Below are 18,978 nucleotides of genomic sequence, written 5' to 3' on the forward strand. Positions count from 1 at the left end.
GTCTGTGAATATTTTGATTTTGATTTGAACTACTGTATTGCATAATTTAATGTTTATTATAACATCATACTTTGATAAATAGCTCAATATATTGATGTGCTGTTATAACAAAAATCCTTACGATGAGATCACACTTATAAAATATATTTCTTACCGATGGCGGTTCAATAATATCAAAATGAAAGAAAAATATAACAGCGGCATCGCTCTGCTGCATGACGGTGTTTTGAAGGTTCTGCATAGATTTATTGTTCTTTTACTGGGATTATGAGTGTGTCAACTGTAACTAATGAAGAAATACTGAGCAGAATTCTGAACGAAACGGTATGTTCAATCTCCTGAAATCTGAGATTTTAAGTCTCATATGATGTGGGCTTTATAGCAATGTAAATCTGTTTCAGATGGCGAACCCACCCTTACTGTTTGTGGGGTTTTTTAAACATGTATTTAAACCTTGACAATAAGTCTCACATAACTTAACATAATGGTATAACCAAAAGTATAAGTAACAATACAAAAGCATAAGGCAGGTTATACATACTTTAATATATTTAATATGATATTATATCCTCTAGCCCCGTGGGTGGGTCCTTGTCATCTCAGGCATAGTTTAAACTGCACAAAGATTAGGTGTAAAGTCTCACTAAAACATTCGCAGGGCCATCCATTTGTCGTCTAGTTGTTTTTCTAAGATTGGATGGTTTCCTCTAGTTCGCTTCTGTTAACTGCGCTGCCTGAGTCGGCTTTCCAAATTAAGATCATTAAAAATTCATTATCGTTTTTTGCTGCTCTTTTGAGCCTCATCTGGAGCATCGTCAGCTATGGTAAAATATTTGAAATAACCCCAGCCACTTGCATGGGGAACCTCCACCCTAGATGTCGGGTGTCTTATTTTAGATAATATACTATTTCATTGTGCTTTCCTCAATTGAAAGGTAAAGATTGCCAGACTCCCAATCCCATAATATCTTTGACTATTGTATATAAGCGCTCCTTCACGTGTACGTAGTTCATCCAAAGCAGCTCTATGACTCTGTGTTGTTTTAGGAAATCATCGTTTCTGGTTGTTTTATGCTCATGTTCTAGTCTCTCTCTATCACTTTCCAATTGTTTCTGTTTTTTTGATTGCCTATTTAATTCAACCTTGTATTTCAATGCATTTACATAAACGTTTTATAATTAATGTATGTGAAAGTTGAATTATTGTCAATCTTTTGCTTTTATTCTTCCCATGCCTCCAGATGGATAAGGTAGAGGTGGACCTGATCCGCTCCAAGTCCCTCAGGGAGAGCCAGGCCAAAGAGTTCTCCCAGCAACTTGATGCACTCAGACAGAAATACGAGCAGCAGGTCTGTATGAGTCTGAGTTTCGGTCCATCTGTCTACAGTGTGTCTGACAAACTAAACCTGCACGTGTGAAAAGTTTTCATGCTTCTCGTGTCATGATGAAGTAATGGGAAATAACTCTCCTCTTGCTTCTCTCGTCATCACATTGTTATCTTTGCTCTATTATCGTTGAACACTCGGGCAGCTGAATCCAACCAAGGGGACTGACATTCATTTTGTTATTCCTCCACATCTGTTCCACCTGATTAATTTCTCATGATAAGGGACACGCTTTAGATTAAGCTCGGATTGCAGCTCAATAAATATCTTAAACGTCGCCAATTGAAAACTAATGCAATCTGCATGGCAGACACTCGGCACGCCTTATCATCGCATCTCTGTCACTCTTCTTCGATTAGGGGTCTAGAAACCATTTTCACTCCTCATTGAAATCCAGCTTGCTGATAGGAGGACATTTCTCATATAGCATCGGATTCAATTAATCCACAGAAACGGATATTATCGGAGGCAACCAGTCTCATTGTTGGCGGCATGTAGCAAAGTTTATATTTCTATGACTTACATTTCACTTTAACCTCAGCAGGCAGCAAGTGGGATTTTTATATCTGATTATATACTTTAACGAAAATCAAATCTTCCCTCTTAAGGCAGTGTTTAGAAAGTGTTCCTCAGTTTCTTTGTGTAACCTGTGTGCAACTAAAGTAACGCTCAAACAAATGTTTTCTTTTACTAGTGAATACCCTGATTTGTTTTACAATGTATATAATATACAAAACAATCTGGTGTACTTCAATCGAGAGTACAACATTTGGCAAAGTAATCAAGATTGTTATTGTTGTTCAGGCATAATCATTCAGCCCTGCATAGCAACTAATAATTGCATCATTGGATAAGACATTAATTTATCCCTAGATTGCCGTCAAATAATAAATAATTTAATTATTTCTTTAGATGAAGAAGATTTTAAGAGACTACAGCACTAACTCGTGTCTATTTCCCGTCTGTATCCACGACGTGATACATTTTCGGTACTCAACCTGTCCGTTAATAAGCGTGCTAACGCTCATCTCCGGGCCAGATGAAGTTTACACCGCGTGTAATGCGCTGTAGATTTGCCCAGTGTCGTTGCCAAGGAGTAGAGAAACGGTTGCACGTTATTGATTTACTCCGTGACTGAACACTTGTGTTTGTAATTATAATGAAGTTTATGGGTATGAAATAAATCACGCTTTCAAAAGATCCAAATAGGATTTTTGTATCTGCCAAAGATGCATTTAAGTGGAAAAAGTGGGAAATGCCTCTTTTTTTAGTTCTTTCTGCAAGCGTGTATAGTCATAGAAATCAGACGATGCCGCTTAAACCTTTAAACAGATTGTATGTATATCCATAAGACATTTTCATGCCTCTATAAAGATCCAGTAGCTAACACTTTATCGGTGTTTTGAGTGCCAACTTAAGTATATTGCTCTGAGGTATCATGAATTCCATCTAATGTGAAAAACAGGTAAGTAATCAAAGCGTCTCAGGAAAAATTGAAGCGACGATTATCATCTTCTGCTACAGAGTGTGGGGGTGCAGCTGACAGTTGAAGCCAGCTACACAGGGTTAGCAGCTCGTCAGGAAGGCTTTTGTCTTGAAGATAAAAAACATATAAAGATGAAAGACCTGTCTGCGTGATGATGTTGATGTGAGTGCTGCTGACAATAGCTACACAGTTAGAAGGGTAGAGAAAGAAAAGAGGAAATTCTTCTGTACACACGTGAAGACATGCGATTATTCATGAGTTACTGCGAGCACAATCATTTTATGTTGTGTGTGCATTCTGTCACTGTGTTTCTGCACACACAGAAGCGTGACCATGGGTACTCTGTGTGTAACCCATGCCTGCCTGTGTCTGTGCATTGTGTCTCCACTCCAGAGAGATTGGTGTCACACGATTGCAGGGGTCAAGTTTGTCCATTCAGATGCTCACAAAAGAGCATTCCCTCAAGGCCAACTTCAATGAGCCATTAAAACGGGGAGCTATGTATGAAGGAGTTGTTTTCCAGATGACCCTGTTTGCAGCTGGACGTCATGGTGTCCTCACAGACAGCCTCGTGACGCTGGAGTGATGCAGTGAGGTCAAATGGCTGGTTTGGAGTCGTGCCCTTGAGAGTTAAGGGAAACCTCAACGGTCCTCTTGAGATTTCGGATTGGTTAATAAAGGAGTGTGGACAAATTGTACCCACAGATAAATACTTATATCCAGCGCTGCTCGTTGGCCATCTTCAGATCAACCCTTACAGTGAAGAGTGAGAGGCTTGTCTTTCTTCTATCTCTCCCATCCTTCCCACACCCACCCCAGCCTCCCCTGCTGAGACCAGACAGGGCTTCTGTTCAACTCTCCGCTTCGCCCTCCTCTTTCCTCCTCCTTCCCAAACATTTCAGATCCCCCACCCACACACACATACAGGGGCTGAAAGAAGCCCATTACCTCACTGTCCTGTCTCAATGCGAGCACACACACAACCATGTCAGGCCGGTCTGACAGGAGTCGTGCTGTGCAGTAACACCCGGCCCGCTCTGTATCCGTGGCACCAAGCTGTGCTATAACCGACTCAGTCTTCCCTCATAAACGCCATGCCGGTCCCTTTAAGAACCGCAGCACCCAGCATCCTCCGCTGCACGCTGGCGCTACGTGATGTCACAACCAGGCTCCTTGCTGGGTCTGCTCTCTGTCATCTCTTCTCCGTCTTTTTCTTTTAGCTGTTTTTCTCACAATGGATCTATCTTGCCCATTTCTTCATCACGCTCGTTTCACCTCAGATCCCTTCTTTCCTTCAAACCCCCCCATGACCCGAGACTCTAAACTGGAGCGAACAGTAAGCTACGATGTCCTACAGCATGTCCTGCCGGGGAGTTCTCGAAGCCATTGCCTGCTTCTCAGTCTGTCAGCTGTAACTTGTGCTGCTGTATGAATCTGACTATCCCTGTGGGGCAACGTATTCCGGCTGTGGATCTTATTTGTATCCGACTACTGTGGAAAAAGAAGTCTGTGGAGTGCACCATAGACAACATCAGCATCGCCGGTGGCAGCAAGTGGAAGATGTTGCCCAAATCCTACATAGTGTTTGTTTAATGGCGCTCGATGGTGTTCTATTATGAACTGGAGAAAATTGGAATGTGTGAGGTATTGTGAGGGTCTCTTTAATGCCATTAACGGAGCCACTAAGATAAAGATCCAGTTATAATTCTTCCCATTGCTCTTTTCAGGGAGCAAAGCGCTCTCAAAACCGGAGGGGTAAATTCTTGACTGCCAAAATGAAGTTTCTATTGTGGCCTTCCTCTCAGTGCTGGGGACGGGATCCGGCTTCCTGTAGATAGCCGCTCATTCATCACCTGCTCTGAATAGCACGCAACGTCCGAAGATAGGTCCGCGGGTATAGCAGGCACCGGGTGTGGAGGCTGTGGATCTCCGCTTCTCTGGCAGGCCAGGTAGGGTGCCGTCAAGCTCAATGTGCGGGGGATTAGCTTCAAAGCAGGGAAGCGAATGGGCCCCAGGCCCCTGCTGTCCTTTCAAGACTCGGGCTGGGGCTGCACGACGGGATGGTGTGGGGGTCACTGGTCCCCCCCGCCATGGGGGAGTGGGAAGGGAACAGAGCCTGGGAAAGGCTTGGGGGCTTGGTGCTGCCCAGGCTCACCTCTCAGCAGGTGACTCCCGCTCACTGGCGTGCTGCAATACAGACTCGCTTCAGCTGCCAGGGCGATTAAGCCCTGAAAAATTGGGGCTTTGTGTCCCATTAAAAGTGTTATGTTTTCCTCTACTGTATTGTGTATTGCTGGTTGTAACTCCAGTGAGACTGAAGTCTACTATGTGTATACTGCAAGCCTTCTTGTTGACTGGCGCGTAAAGCTCCTTGCTATGCTCTTACTCCATATATCCTCATTTGTAGCATAAACCCCAATGATAGCAGCCTGGTAATTGTTGCTTGAGCATAATCTAATTTACAGAACACGTGGACAGATTGATTAATTAATGGCATGAATGGTTTTTAAATTGGTTAAATTAAGCCTGATATTATAATTACAGGTAAAAGCGGTATCCAGAATCCAAAAGTTTCGGCTATCTTTCCCTCCCGCTCCAGTTTTTTCTTTTTTTCTTTCTGATTTGGGTTTATAATGATCATCATAGTCATCGCCTAAGCCGATTTTCGCATGCTGTCAGGCGCATAGCATGGGGCATTGGGTAGTTGCTGCAGCCAGATGGCTAACCCCTACCAGCTTGCATGCGTAGCCCAAACTAGCTGCTCTTTTATATGCCGATGGCAGAATAGGGCGAGGGGGACAGATTTGAAGAGAGAGAGAGAGAGGAGTGGGACGTTGAGGGCCGGTCTGTACAATTGGCAGGAGAGGTGGGAGGGCGGGGGAGCGAGCCAGATGTAAACACATCACTTTATGTCCTACAACGTGAGGAATCGGAGAAACTTTTTTCCCGCTTTTTTTCCCACCTAACTACCAATTTCGCCCAAATTGGTCGGGTGGAGGTAAGGTGGTTTAAGGAATAGGACGAAGTAAGGATGAATGGATCGTTGGATGGACAAGTTGTCATGACGACAGGATTGCTCTGAGTGTGTGTTGGCTGATGAAGTCTCTCTTTTGCCTGCTTGTCCAATCAGATGGCTGAGCAGCGCATGCAGCACGAGCAGGAGAGGACGCGGCTACAGCAGCAGCACAGTGCGGAAAAGGACAGCCTGGTCCAGGAGCGCCAGTGGGAGGTGAGCAGCCTGGAGAGGCAGGCCAGGGCAGCCCTGCAACAGCACCAACAGCACACCCAGGAGTGGAGGAAGCGCGATGCCCAGGTAGGGGGTCTCCACTGATCCACGTTTGCACACACACACACATACATGCTGACCCACCGCTCTCCCGTGGACAACCATTTTGTATTTTGCCCATTGACGTTTTCCTGGGGTTTCAAAAGCACAGCGGGTTAAGACACTTTTGGTTGACTTGAAGCAAGACAGATATTGGATATGAATACTTTTATAGATAGCTTTGTGTCCGGTGCGTACGGAAGATTTTAAATATTGCTATTTTAATAAAAAAGACATTTTTATTTGGGCAAAAACAACATTGCGCTCAAGAAAAAGTTTTTTAAAACGGAATAAGCGAAGCAAAAAATATTCCGCAGTCCCAACTTCCACTTCCGCAAATATCTTTATTTTTTTAAAGATTGTTTTTTTTTTTACCGCCGCAGGGTTTCGTGATGGTAGTGTAAGGACTTGAAATCCAGAAACCACAGGTAGCCAGATGAAGGAGGAGAAATCTGTTCTGTTGAGCACCAAGCTTTTATTACAAAACCCCGGGTCCAATCTCTCTTTTATTTCCCGCTGTACGATTGTGGACCAGCGACAAGCGCCCCGTACACCCAACGAAGTGTATCTCTGCATGGCATTCTCCTCTCACAGCAGGTAGCCATCTCCATCTTCTCTTATTTCAGCATTGGCGGCCACTGTGATTGTTTGACATTTGGGTCTGTATTAGTGGACATGCCTGACGGCTAGCTTGCGCTCTGTGGGAAGCCGTTTGACAAGCCAGCCCCCAACGGGGGATGTGTTTGACTCTTCATTGTCAGCATGCAGGGAATTTTGTTTATTAGCCGTTAAGTGGAGATAGGGATCCAGCCCCAGTCGCACAAAATGACTTGCGTAGAAATCCGATCTTACGTTTACAATATTTTTTATTTCGTCGTCACAAAGTATAATATGTACGGCAAAGGGCCGTTTAAGAGATCAATTACATTTACCACTAATAACAACAACTTGAACAAAGTTGTTTCCTTAAAAAGGTGTTAACCAACACTATCACATTTTTTTCTTGTAAAAATGCAGCAATATTTGACGACCTAAGAATCTTCCAGAGTTGAACATTTTAAGAATTTTGTCTTAAATGTTTTGTTTTTTTTGTCAATAGAAGGGATACTCCCACTAAGAGTAAAAATGACCCCCTCTTGCGAGCTAAAATGTCAAAATATTGTGTCCATCGTTCGTCAGCTCTGTTCCTCATTGCTAGTCAAGTCATCTTATACCGCCACGCTGCTGTACTGGCTGGCTGGTGTCACAGCACTCTAAAAAGTAACATGAAGGAACAGTTGTGTTTTTCTTTCCTTTTCATTCCCACTCAAATGTTCCCATGTCTAATATTTTTGGAAAATGTTTTTCACAGCACTGATGACACCAGCTAGTGTGTTCTTTGGGTTTCTGAGAAGTGACATTTCTGCTGATAACATGCTGTCCCACTCGTGTCAAAATGAGGCATTGTTTGACAAATCTTAGGATCTCAGGAGGTGACAGAAAACAAACTTCCCCACTGCTCATCTCAAATTCTCAGTTCCTGTTTGCTCGTGCAGCATTTTGAGTAGAGATCAGACACCTGCCTAATGTCAGATGCTAAAGCGGCAGAAATACAGATTTTCACTTCGGCCTTGGACGGGATTGTGAGGTTTCTGAAAGCGGTGGGGGTGGTTTTGACTTCCTGTGTGAGCACTGTTCTACGGACGAGCTGTTAAAATGACAAGAAGCTGACACTCCGGCAGCAGATATGTATTAAAGATGAGGCTTTGTTTTTAGTTTTTTACACAGTCAAGTCACTTATTATTAAACACTTTTGCATTACCAAAGTTGTTTACCCCTTAAGAACTCTGTCCCGTCACACTGATGGCAGGACAGAGTGGCCTCTCTCTGGCAGCCTTTCTACACCATCACACAGGGCTGTGAAAGTTGTGAAAATATGAATGGAATTTTGAAAAGGAACATTTGTAGAAAACATAGAGCACTTCCTGCAAAGCAAATGCCACGGCTTCTTTTCTTCTTTCATTCCGCTTGTGCTTGTGGGAGCCTCGGGCCTTTTCAAACACGCTCCAACCACATGTGTCAGATGGACAATATATTATCACCAAGAGACATGTCGGCAACACACGACGCTAATCCCTGCTGTGGCGATTGAACCCAGGCGTCATTATTTCACTTTCTCTCAGTCTTCCTGGAATCATTCCAATGACATTTGTCGCTCGGAAGTTGGCGACGTGAACAGCAAATGTCAGTCACACGCTTGTAGGAGGAGTCATACCCACTCATCCCCTTGATGTGGTGGGACACTAATATATAGCATTCCTGACTCTTGTGTTTGAGAAGGAGAGTCAAGGAGTCATAGCAGCGATTGGAAGGAAGTTTTTAAAAGAAGAAGAAGAAGAAGAAAGAAAGAAAAAAGAAAAACCGTGGACAGGTTGTCCTCATCCCACCCGAGTGTGTTTTCCAAAATACTCTGGCTTCACCCACGATCGAGTCGCTACACGTTATTCAAGCTATATGACCCATCTGGTGTGTACATGAGGCTTCTATTTGTCAACATTTACACTTTTAAGTTTATTTGGCCGTTTGTGCTTTTGCCGTTACACGTTATGAAAGAATCCGAATAAAGCCGCTGGCTTCAAGACCTGTTGTGTGATTGGCATCCCACCGACTCTGGGGATTAACTCTCAATTCCCAGCCTTGTGGACCTGCATGTTCTCCTAAAAGAATAAAGTATTTGTGAAACCGTTTTTTGAAAATGATGAAATGTCTTCTGGCTGGTTAAACATGTCTGCTTGCAGCCAGTTCTGTGCCGTTCTCTCAGCTGATCAATGCCCCCCAGAGGACGAGGGAGTTTTGTCGGCTGTTTCTGGGATCCATCACTGGTACACTCTCTAACGCGCCCCAATTCTGATGTAGTGGTCTTTCTTTTTCGCCTCCCCACAACACATATTGTGATGAAATCCTCCACCCATGGAGTGTTATGAATATATTTAACATAAGCAGCTTTCCTTACTTATTTCATCTTCTCTATAAACTCAGGCAATTTTGGAGAATGTAAAGATTCATTGTATTATATAATGATACAATTCAACATATTGTGCTGTTTTTTTTCTCAATTTACTCTAGTTTGTGTCTGTGATGCGTTCAAATTGTTGAATAATATATAACAAACTAGGACAAGCATTATAAATGGATTTGAAGCCTTGTTTGTTTTTTGTGTGCAAAAAAAACAGAATTGTTTGTTCAATGCAAAAACCCATCATTCATATTTTTTCCCACCGGCTCCCCCTCAAAAACTAGGTATTATTTTCCCGACTAATTATTTATTTTTCTAAAGGAGCGTACACGCCATCTGGACTTCAAACAGCATGGGGGAGAGCGCGAGTCTTGTGAGGTCTTTCTTCTGGGCCATGATGGACTAAATAATGATGCTGTCAATTTTTCAAAGCCTTTCAATCCCAAGTACGTGATTAAGATGTGTCAAATGAAGAGGGTGATGACAGACTGAGTTAAGCCAAGCTAAGAGGAAGTCGGATGAAGCAAACAAGGCAGACGGCTCGACCAGTGTGCGCATTGATTGTCTAAAATGATTGGTCTCTGAGATCTGGTATCGCCAAGTGGATCCTGTCTTGTTACTCAATGATTTCCAGTAGCGTGACTCACTGAGCTGTGTTGTCACAGGCTATCATAATCATAATCATAATCATCATCTTCCCATGTACTGTGATATTATGTGAGAACCTAGCTGGTTTTTCTTTTTTTCTACTCTGAACAATTAATCATGGGCGAAGTCATCAGTGGCTCCTTCTAACCATGAAGCTGATTTAGTATGTGCATACTTCACATCTCAGACAGATGCATTTCTATCTGGCAACAGTAAAACATTAATTTCAACACTCTTACCTATGTTTGCATATCTATATTTATTTCTAAACATGTATACATTATTTACCTGTGAAGGCTGAAATTGTCCGGCTATTTTATTGGTTATGACGTGTCAGTCATATTGCTAACACACTACTAGTGCATTGTGAACATGACATGTATACATACTGTGCTTTAGGATTGTTATATACAGCATTGGCTGCATATCGCCCTGTTGCAGTTTACTGTCACGACAGTGTTTGTTTCTGTTAAACAATCCAAATAGTGTTCGCATGAGGGCCAGATGAATAAAACAGTTACGGTTAAGGAAATGTTTTGTGAACAGATAATGAAGAATACATGGGTTAAAGGAACAATCTAACATTATGGGGAATATACTTATTTGCTCTCTCGCCGAGAGTTGGATTGGAAGATACCACTCTGATCTCACGACACGTGCATTAACTGTGGAGCCCGATGCATGAGTTAATTAGCTTAGCTTAGCATCAAGACTGTCAGCAGGGAGAAACCGCTGGCTCTCTCCAAAGCGCAGAAATATGCCTGCCAGCGCCTCTCATGCTCCCTGGATAATTTGTTGAATATTGTTTGTTTAATCCACGCACAAGCTGAGCCCCATAGTTACTGCACAGACATGCGAGTGGCATCATCTAGCTATCAGTAAAAGGTAAATAATAGTGTATCCCAAAGTAGAAGAAAGTCCACACATACGTTAGGTTTATAGCATAGGTCAACAATGTTTAGGCTGAGAGTTTTCCACCTGTCATGCTAATGAAAACTTTCTTTTCTCACAGCAGTTATTTGAGTTGTCATAGTGGGCGCAGCACATGTGCAACTACTGTAATTAGATTAATGGATCGGCTCCATTTAAGTGTGCCTGTGAGCCATGTCAGCAAGCCAACATGCACAATACCAGGGCCTGGCACTGACATGCCAAGATGGAATACAGCTATTATAAATGTTATTAGTTGCGCCGCTGTTTGCCAAGTCATATTATCCACTGTGAGAACGGTTTTGCGTGTTTATAGATATAGCAAGTTCATGTAATGCTTTTTTTAAATGGGACAACACATCACTTTACTCTTATGTTCTTACATCCTCATGAAATGTTTCCCAAATTAGCATACCAGTAGAATACTAAGTCCATTAAGAATAATGTTAAAGATGTACTATGCTGATATTTTTTTGTTTTATCTGTTTGGTCAGAGGTGACTGAAGCGGTGAAGGAGGTCCTTCTTTTATGAAACATGTGGGCACTCATAATTGCCATTCTTTCTACAATGGAAGTTTGCATATTGTAGAACAGGGACAGGAGTGGCAGCTTTTATTAAAAATTGCCGTCAAACAAAGTTAGAACACCTCCAGTTTTATTCCCAACACACCCTGGCTCTTCACAAAGGGTGATGCCAAAGCAATTGCCATAATACAGTTGGCAAGGGAAGTAGCACATGGGTTAAATGGCTGTGAAACAAGTCACATTAAAAAGATAATGTGGCAGAGGAGCCTGTCTGGTGTTTTTTAACTTCTGTTCCTCACAATATTTTCGCCATGAAGATCTACAGTAGAGAATGAAGTCTCATGGCTTCTCCTCTACATTTCACTTTGTGTCCTCGTCCTCTCGTTTGAAACAGAAAGTCTGTTACCAGCGCTCTGTTCTCCCGGCCTTTTGAACTGACACGTTTTGACCCGTTGCGTTTCATTTGACACGCCTATTGTCGCAGAGGGCTGCTGCATCACAAAGCTCGTCAGCCGCATGCTAGCATGTGTCCTGTTGGAAGTGTCTGCGCTCACATACTCGCAAAGGAGACGCGTTCTTTTGGCCTCTTAAGTGTCTAAAGTGTCATTGCCAGTGCCTCTGTTCTGAGATTATACTCTAACTTATTAAAAGAGTTTTTGGAAAGGCAGATCATCCACATTTGTTAAAGAGAAAATTATACATTAAAGATTCTCCAGGGCTCAAATCCTATTGCGGCTTGCCCTTGAGGGCGCCAGCGGAGCAGGGAGACGGGTAATGCTGAGAGACAGCGGAGTAGGACATCGAGATAGCGGATTGCATGTGTTTGTTTTTCTTTTGCCTCATATTCTCTCTGAATCTGCTGCATGCCATTGTATGTGTGTGACAGCTAGAGCGTGTGTGTGTGTGTGTGTGTGTGTGCGCGCACAAGTGGATTTGGCTGTTATACTCTCGCCAACACTGGCACACACACAGAACCCCGGCATCTGCCTGTTTTTGTGACACGCCTTTGAAGTCTCTTTGATTCTCCCTAGTGCCCGCTAAAAAAGACTTCAGGCACTTTCTGTCTGATTGCCTTAACATGCCGTTGTCCTTGGATGCCCAAGCTTTTAAAGAGGAGGGACAAAAGGCAGAGCACATAGTGCGAACCCAAGTAAGAAATAAACCAAAGAGAGTAATGAGGATGTGCAATAGATGGGGAATATGTGCAATATAGGTAGGGAAGGGTGAAACACAGCAACTGCAATGCACCGGAGAGCCACCTGCACTTTACTCTGATGCTGTCTTGATTATTGCTTGTTGTTGAGACTGATCATATTATACAAATACATGTAAAACGTGTGGTTATGTATTTGAGGACAGTGAACATGTGATATCCAAATATACTAGATGTGTGTTGTCATATCACAAATGCACATCCAGTGTGTCCTCATGCTGAAGCCTGAAGTTTAAAATGATGTGGAATTTGCATTAAGAAAGCGCTTCTCTCAGTTCTGAGGTTGCAGATGATCTTCATCATACCAGCTTAAGTGATGCAGTTTTGTTAAAACAGTAAGCTTGTCTTTTTCCTTTTGGCATTTTTTCAAAACTTTTGAGATTTCTGGTGTTTCTGAGGCTGTGGGGTTGGGCTTATTAGCATTCATACTGTGTAATGTTGACGCTCACTGGCAGCACTATTAAAAAGGCATCGGGTAAAGTCGAGGCTGCTTGTTCAAAAAGAGAGAGGTCAGGAGAGGGGTCACGTCATCGCAGCAGCCCCTACACAAACACACAGAGGAGAACAGAACACATGTAAGCATGCTTGGAAAACTTTCCTGCAATTAGTGAGACTGCACAGGCACTAGCTCACTCGTGGATACTTGTCTCAATCTCTCTGCAGCATCACTTTATTCATACCTATCAATGTACAGTATGATTCTGTGCATTGGGTTATCAATATATATTTGTGTTTCTATATTTTCACCCTACAGGACTCTTATACTTCTGTTTCTCTTGATCCATCACATATTTGTCAGAGAACGTCCCCGGCAGAATATTGATGAGACATGTGTCAGTGCCAGAAATGCACGAGTAAAGAATTTGGGTGGATGTTCTCATGACTTGTCTTCATTGTAATATTAAATAAACATATTTGGACTTACATGCATTTGGAGGGATACATGATTAACAAGTTCACTTCGGCCAAAATTATTAAAGTAGCCTACATCATCATCTACTGTAAGTGTAAAACAAACACATGTATATGTACCAATAAAGACAGCATCTCTTCTCTCAACTGGAATATGACATTTTAACCACAGAGCATCTCAGAGCCACATGATGGTCATCGGTTAACACTTACCTAAATTCCCTGTGCGTCTCTGTATCCATCTCTTTCCAGATAATTTCCGATTTGGGAGCCGAGTGTTCGAGTCTCCGCGATGAACTCCAAGGAGCCCATGCACTGCACAAGCAACAATTGGCTGAGTTGGCATTACTCCAGGAGGAGGAAAAACAAATGTCGTTCCTGGACAAAGAGGCATCTCTGGACCGACTCCGCTCTGACATGGAGCGCATCCGTGGTGACCTTGAGGAAAGCCACCTGCAGGAGAAGGATGCTGCTCAAGAGAAGGTGGGTGAAGGGAAGGAGGGAAAAGACGGGATGCAGTCAGTTTCCAATAGGATGCTGTCTGCATAAATCACGTTACATCACTCTCTGTTGCCTGTATGGATGAATGCCTATTTGAACAAAGGTTACATGAAAAACTACACCTTCATTTGTTCGCTTGCAGAAACCAGCATAGAAACGAGAATGGCCAATAAATACTGAATTAAGGAGGAAAAGATGGGCAGAGAGGTAGAGAGGTTTTATTAACTAAGTAGAGGTGTGGCTGCCTTTTTAGCTTTTGGTTGCTTCTAGTAGATCTAGATGGTGTTTTGTTTTATAATTGTTTTTCTGTGTCTGTCTCTCTGTGTGTCTCCTTCTGCCTGAGGTGTTTGTCAGAGGACATGTGAACAATGTTGTCTTAATCAAGTTATTATTATGTTTGATCAGTGAGAACAGAACATGTCTGTGTGAGTAGGGCTGGGACTAGTTATCTCAAGCTTTTATCCTATTTCGGCCTTTTACAATCCCTCTCATTCACCCATTCTCCCACGCCGATGACAACAAGCTACGTTGCGAGAGGAGTTCCTTGTCTTGATAGGCGTGTGGACCGAAGGAGCCGGGGATCAAACTGCCACGACCCACTCAGCCACAGCTGTCTCCAGAGGAGGAAGGCTTGCTCGGTTTCAGTACTGTAGCAAAGGTCTGCTTTGACCTGCCCGATGTGTCTTTCACTCCCGTCAGTTGTACAGATCAGTTCATCTTAATGTTCGCATATCACAGTTGGGGTTAAACCTGTGCATGTGTCCTCTCGGATGCACCCGCAGTCTTATTGAGAACACTGCATAAAACCCAGCATATTGCTATTACTGTGCATACTGGATGCTTAAACGAAGGTTGAGTGAGGTAATGGTGCAGTAAACATCGACACTACATCTACGTATGCATTTGTTGACCCTAAATCATTTGGTTGACCCTCTTACCATCATGGGATATACCGTTTTGACATGTACACGCTAGCTAGGGGATTGGATTTAAGGGTCGGTCACAGAGTGGAAACTAGTGGAAATAGCAATTCAGAAGAGCCAACTCCAGCTTTGCTTTTTACTATTTTAGTGAACCAGGAAGTACTTTAATTCGAACTTCTGAGGTTTCGTCCCTTTCTTGCTCTTATTCTGTCTCATATTCACTCCCTTGCCACGACAGAAACTGGACCCACGGCTGGGAAATCACCCATAATCTTGTGCTGGTCTAGCAGGAAGCTGATTTAAGGTGGTTGATCAGAACCTAATCCCTCAGCAGGTCTCATCAAAGAGAGCATTTTTCATTAGACACCATCCCGCGCCAGCTGCGCAGTATTAGCCCCGGAATGCAGGGACCTCCAAAGCACCCAGTCGGCCATTTTGGCTCCATATGGCACACAGAACCAGGGTTACTGAAGGGAGAGAGATCCGAGGGAAATGGTGTGCTTATTACAGACTAATCCTCATTTGAAGAAATCACGCTATTTCCTATCAGTCCTGTTTTTTTAATTTTTTTTTTTCTTCCTTTTTGGATATGTGAAGGCTGTTTTGCAGCAAAAAGTTATTTATCTTTTTGGCTCCCTTTAAGTCCTCTCTTTTTTTTCTACGCAGGGGAAAAAATGACCCACAGTTGTCGGGGAATCTGGAGTGGATTCAAAGCAGTGATGCTGAATGTTGAACTCAGACTGATAACACTATAAGCAATGTGCTGGTTTCACTTTTTATGAAAGGGATTAATGATTTCTCCGGGCTTTTTTGTCAGCTAAAAGTGCACGCTTCTAAAAAAAATAAATAAAAATCAACAAAGGTTGAACGTCTTGCTCCACTCCCCCCTTTTTCTACTTTCTAATCTGTCTCCAAGTTTGACTTTGGGAGTGGGCAAGGAAAAAGTTTCACTACTTTGTAGCGCCCGTTTTTTTTCACGTTGGATTGAAGTCGGCCAGCTCTCAGATCCATATTGACTCGTTCGGCCTTTTTTGTAAGCTAAAAATTTCTCATTCTTTTGATGCAGACAGAAATGCTGTCCTCTGCAGTCCACCATCCTCTAGGAAGCAGAGACTGTTTTTTTCAACACATCTCCCAGATCCTGGAAAAGAGGCCGGAGAAATCCATTAAATCCATGAATGGATTCCCATCAAAGACGCATGCGTTTAAGGGAGAGACAGAGACAGAGAGGGAGAGAGAGACACAGGGGGATGGGATGTGTTTTGGGAGTCGACAGCCGGAGTGTTGGAATGAAATAATGAGAAACAGAATATCAGAGGAGATCAGACATTCAGATTGTTCCATACATTTGAGCTGCACCAAAAAAGAAAGGAGCACAGAATGAAAAGTGATGGAGGTAGGCTGAGTAGAAGGTGTGTTTTTTTACTCTGGTTGATATTGAAGTTTATCTGTGTGTGTGTGTGTGTGTGTGTGTGTGTGTGTGGGCGTGTTGGTTTGTGGGCGTGTTCGTGTGTTGGTGGAGGAGACTGAACGCACACAACCCCAGACCTCCCAATCTCCGTTCTCCACTGTGGGGCCTGTGAAGCTGCCTATGTGCCTGATAAAGATGCGTCATCTCTGGGCTACAGTGAGCACGGATCCTGCCTTCCACCTCCTTATCTAACCCTCTTTTTTTCCCTCCACACCTCCACCTGTCCATCTCTCCCTGTCTTCCCCCACATGCCTTCAAGTTGTGGCACAGAACATTAGGACTTTCTATAGAGTTACCAGAAATCTGGCTAGGCTTTGAGGAAGTGAGGGATGTGTGTGTGTTAGAGATGATGATAAAACACAGGTCATATTTGCAAATAGTGCTTAATAGGCAGTACTTGTATGAGCTTACAGTTTGGTGAAAGGAGCAAAGGTCTTTGTGTTGGACCTCTTCACTTCACTCAGCTGTATCGTACTCCCTGCTTGTCAATACTAGAGATCTGAGATACTGTGAGACAAAGGCCTCAGGTTTGATAGGAAATGAATAACGTCTGGAACTTGTAATATTTTCTCTGAGTCTGGAGAGCCTTTTGAACTGCTTGTGGAGATTAGATGTGCCAATTTTGCTTTGGTTGTGTGCGTGAGGGAGCAGACTTATATTTATTTGGTGTTTGCACATGTGCTAAATGTATTTTGTCATTTTAAGCAGTCACATTCGTTTGACTTTTAATTACTGGTGTGAAGAATAAGAAAGCATGGGTGTATTATTTGCAGTACTTCCATGTGTGTACAACATGCACGCCTACCTTCACTCCAGATCAAAGGACGGGGCATTTCATCAAACACTAACCAAGTGTGACAAAACCACCTGGAGGCAAACTTCAGCCAATGAGGAGGCAGCTTTTTGGCATGCAGTAGCCAATTCCTGCTCCCGGTGTCACAGCACCAGTATCCCTCTGGCCATGTCCCATGTGACAGCAAAGTGCTCACTCTTTCTTTGACACGCACACACAAACAGGTTGAGAATTAGAAAGCTGAGGTATGAAGGCCTCTGTTTTGCAATTAGTCCCTTATTTCCCCCACGGGTAATTCACTTTGCTTCAAGGAGGCAGAATATAAACATCCCAAAACTTGAGAGTTTCTTCCTCAAAAGGTTAAGTTGGTGTGTGAGTCAGTACAAGTCTCCCAGCAGGTGCTGGAGCTTGTGTGTCTCCACTCATTACACAATGACACTGCAGCTGTATAGAGCGTTCAGACTGCAGAGGTGCTGATGCTCTTCCGTATCATTTGGCTGCAAAGTAAAAATGAACTACAAAATCTAAAAAAAACTTGGTTAATGTACTTGTACTACTTCTACATGTCCAACTAGTTCCCTGCCAACAAATCTGATCAAATGTGTGTTTTAGTTGGATCAACTTGGTGGCTATTGTTTGGGGCGCATCGCTGGCCTTGATCTGATATTTTGGATCCAGATGTTCCCTTTGCATCTGGATTCAGTCGTGGTGGATAATATGTCTAATGTGATCTTTTTTTGAGCACATTTTATCTTCCAACTCGCACTTGATTTCCTCTGTGAGAAACTTTGGTTACAAACAAAACTTGTTTGGTCACTTGTGACCACAGTCAGTGCAGCTGTAGAGGAGGAATGCAGTGGCAGTTTTGTCCTTCAGCACGGGCACAGACTTCAACCCTCATTAAAGTTCTTTGGCAAAGGAAAAATCATCTGTGTAACTTTTGTTTGTTGTTCTAAGCACAAAGCTGGTGCGGCACTCTTTTTATGTGGCAGATCCATCTGCTCTCACACCATTGGACCCGACCATATCTAAATGTGGTTTGACTGATTGGATCTTCATGTGTCTGCAATGTGTTCTTGTTGCTTTCACGTCCATATGTAGAGCTGTGAGTTTGTGATCAGACCACCCAAGATGTGTTTTAGTACAAAACATGCACCCTCCAAATTTTCATTGAGCACAGTGCCAGTCTTGGTCACTCTTTTGTCTGTGGATCTTGTTTGTGTGGATCTCTGCTCTTAATCGGGTAACTCCAATAATGCCTCTGTCTTCGCTCATCGCCACCTTTTATGTTTGTTTTTATCAAAACAAAAGGAGAACGTCCACAAGCAGTGATGAGACGGTATCTACAAAGCTGTTGTGAGCAAAAAAGTCCTCCTAAAATGCCGGATAAGACCCAACAATAAACTCAAAATGCAGAACGTTTTAATACAATGTTCCAGTAAACTCGTTAACATGTTCATACGCCATCCATATGCCTCCATTCACGCTAGCTTTGATCCTTTGTACTTTCCGCCTTGGTGAGTGTAACGTTCTCTCTCTCAGCCAGAAGATGGTGGTACGAGGTTGTTGTCATTGTTATCATAGCCACGTCTTGCCTCTCTGTTGCCCACTGTCGCTGCCGATTTATTAGGTTGGTTCTCTGCCATTTGGAGAGACACCAAATCACATTATTCAGTCGGTCATGGATTAAACGGGGAGAAGAGAAACATAGACGGAGGGATGATCAAAGAAGGTCTGCATTCACCTCACACTAACACACTAAATGGGAGACAAAGAGATGGGGGAGGCAGAGCGAAGGATCAGATTTTACGGGAGAAAGATGTAAAGTTTGGGATGTTTCGTGCAGGGATTTCAGATTATTGGTTCTATGC

The 18,978-nt window shown here is 43.1% G+C and overlaps 1 protein-coding gene across 1 annotated transcript in view; it reads left to right on the top strand.

Annotated features, from left to right (window-relative positions):
* Nucleotides 1-18,978, top strand: part of cep112 (centrosomal protein 112) — a gene marked incomplete at both ends in the record, with an annotated part of 88,092 nt that overhangs the window by 38,352 nt on the left and 30,762 nt on the right. Inside the window, 3 exons of the mRNA XM_079233626.1 lie at nt 1,242-1,349; nt 6,002-6,184; nt 13,672-13,902. Of these exons, the coding sequence (XP_079089752.1) occupies nt 1,242-1,349; nt 6,002-6,184; nt 13,672-13,902 (522 nt within the window). The remainder of the gene's footprint in view (nt 1-1,241; nt 1,350-6,001; nt 6,185-13,671; nt 13,903-18,978) is intronic.

This window comes from Taurulus bubalis (assembly GCF_910589615.1).
Source record: "Taurulus bubalis genome assembly, chromosome: 17".
In the NCBI taxonomy this organism is placed as follows: Eukaryota; Metazoa; Chordata; class Actinopteri; order Perciformes; family Cottidae; genus Taurulus; species Taurulus bubalis.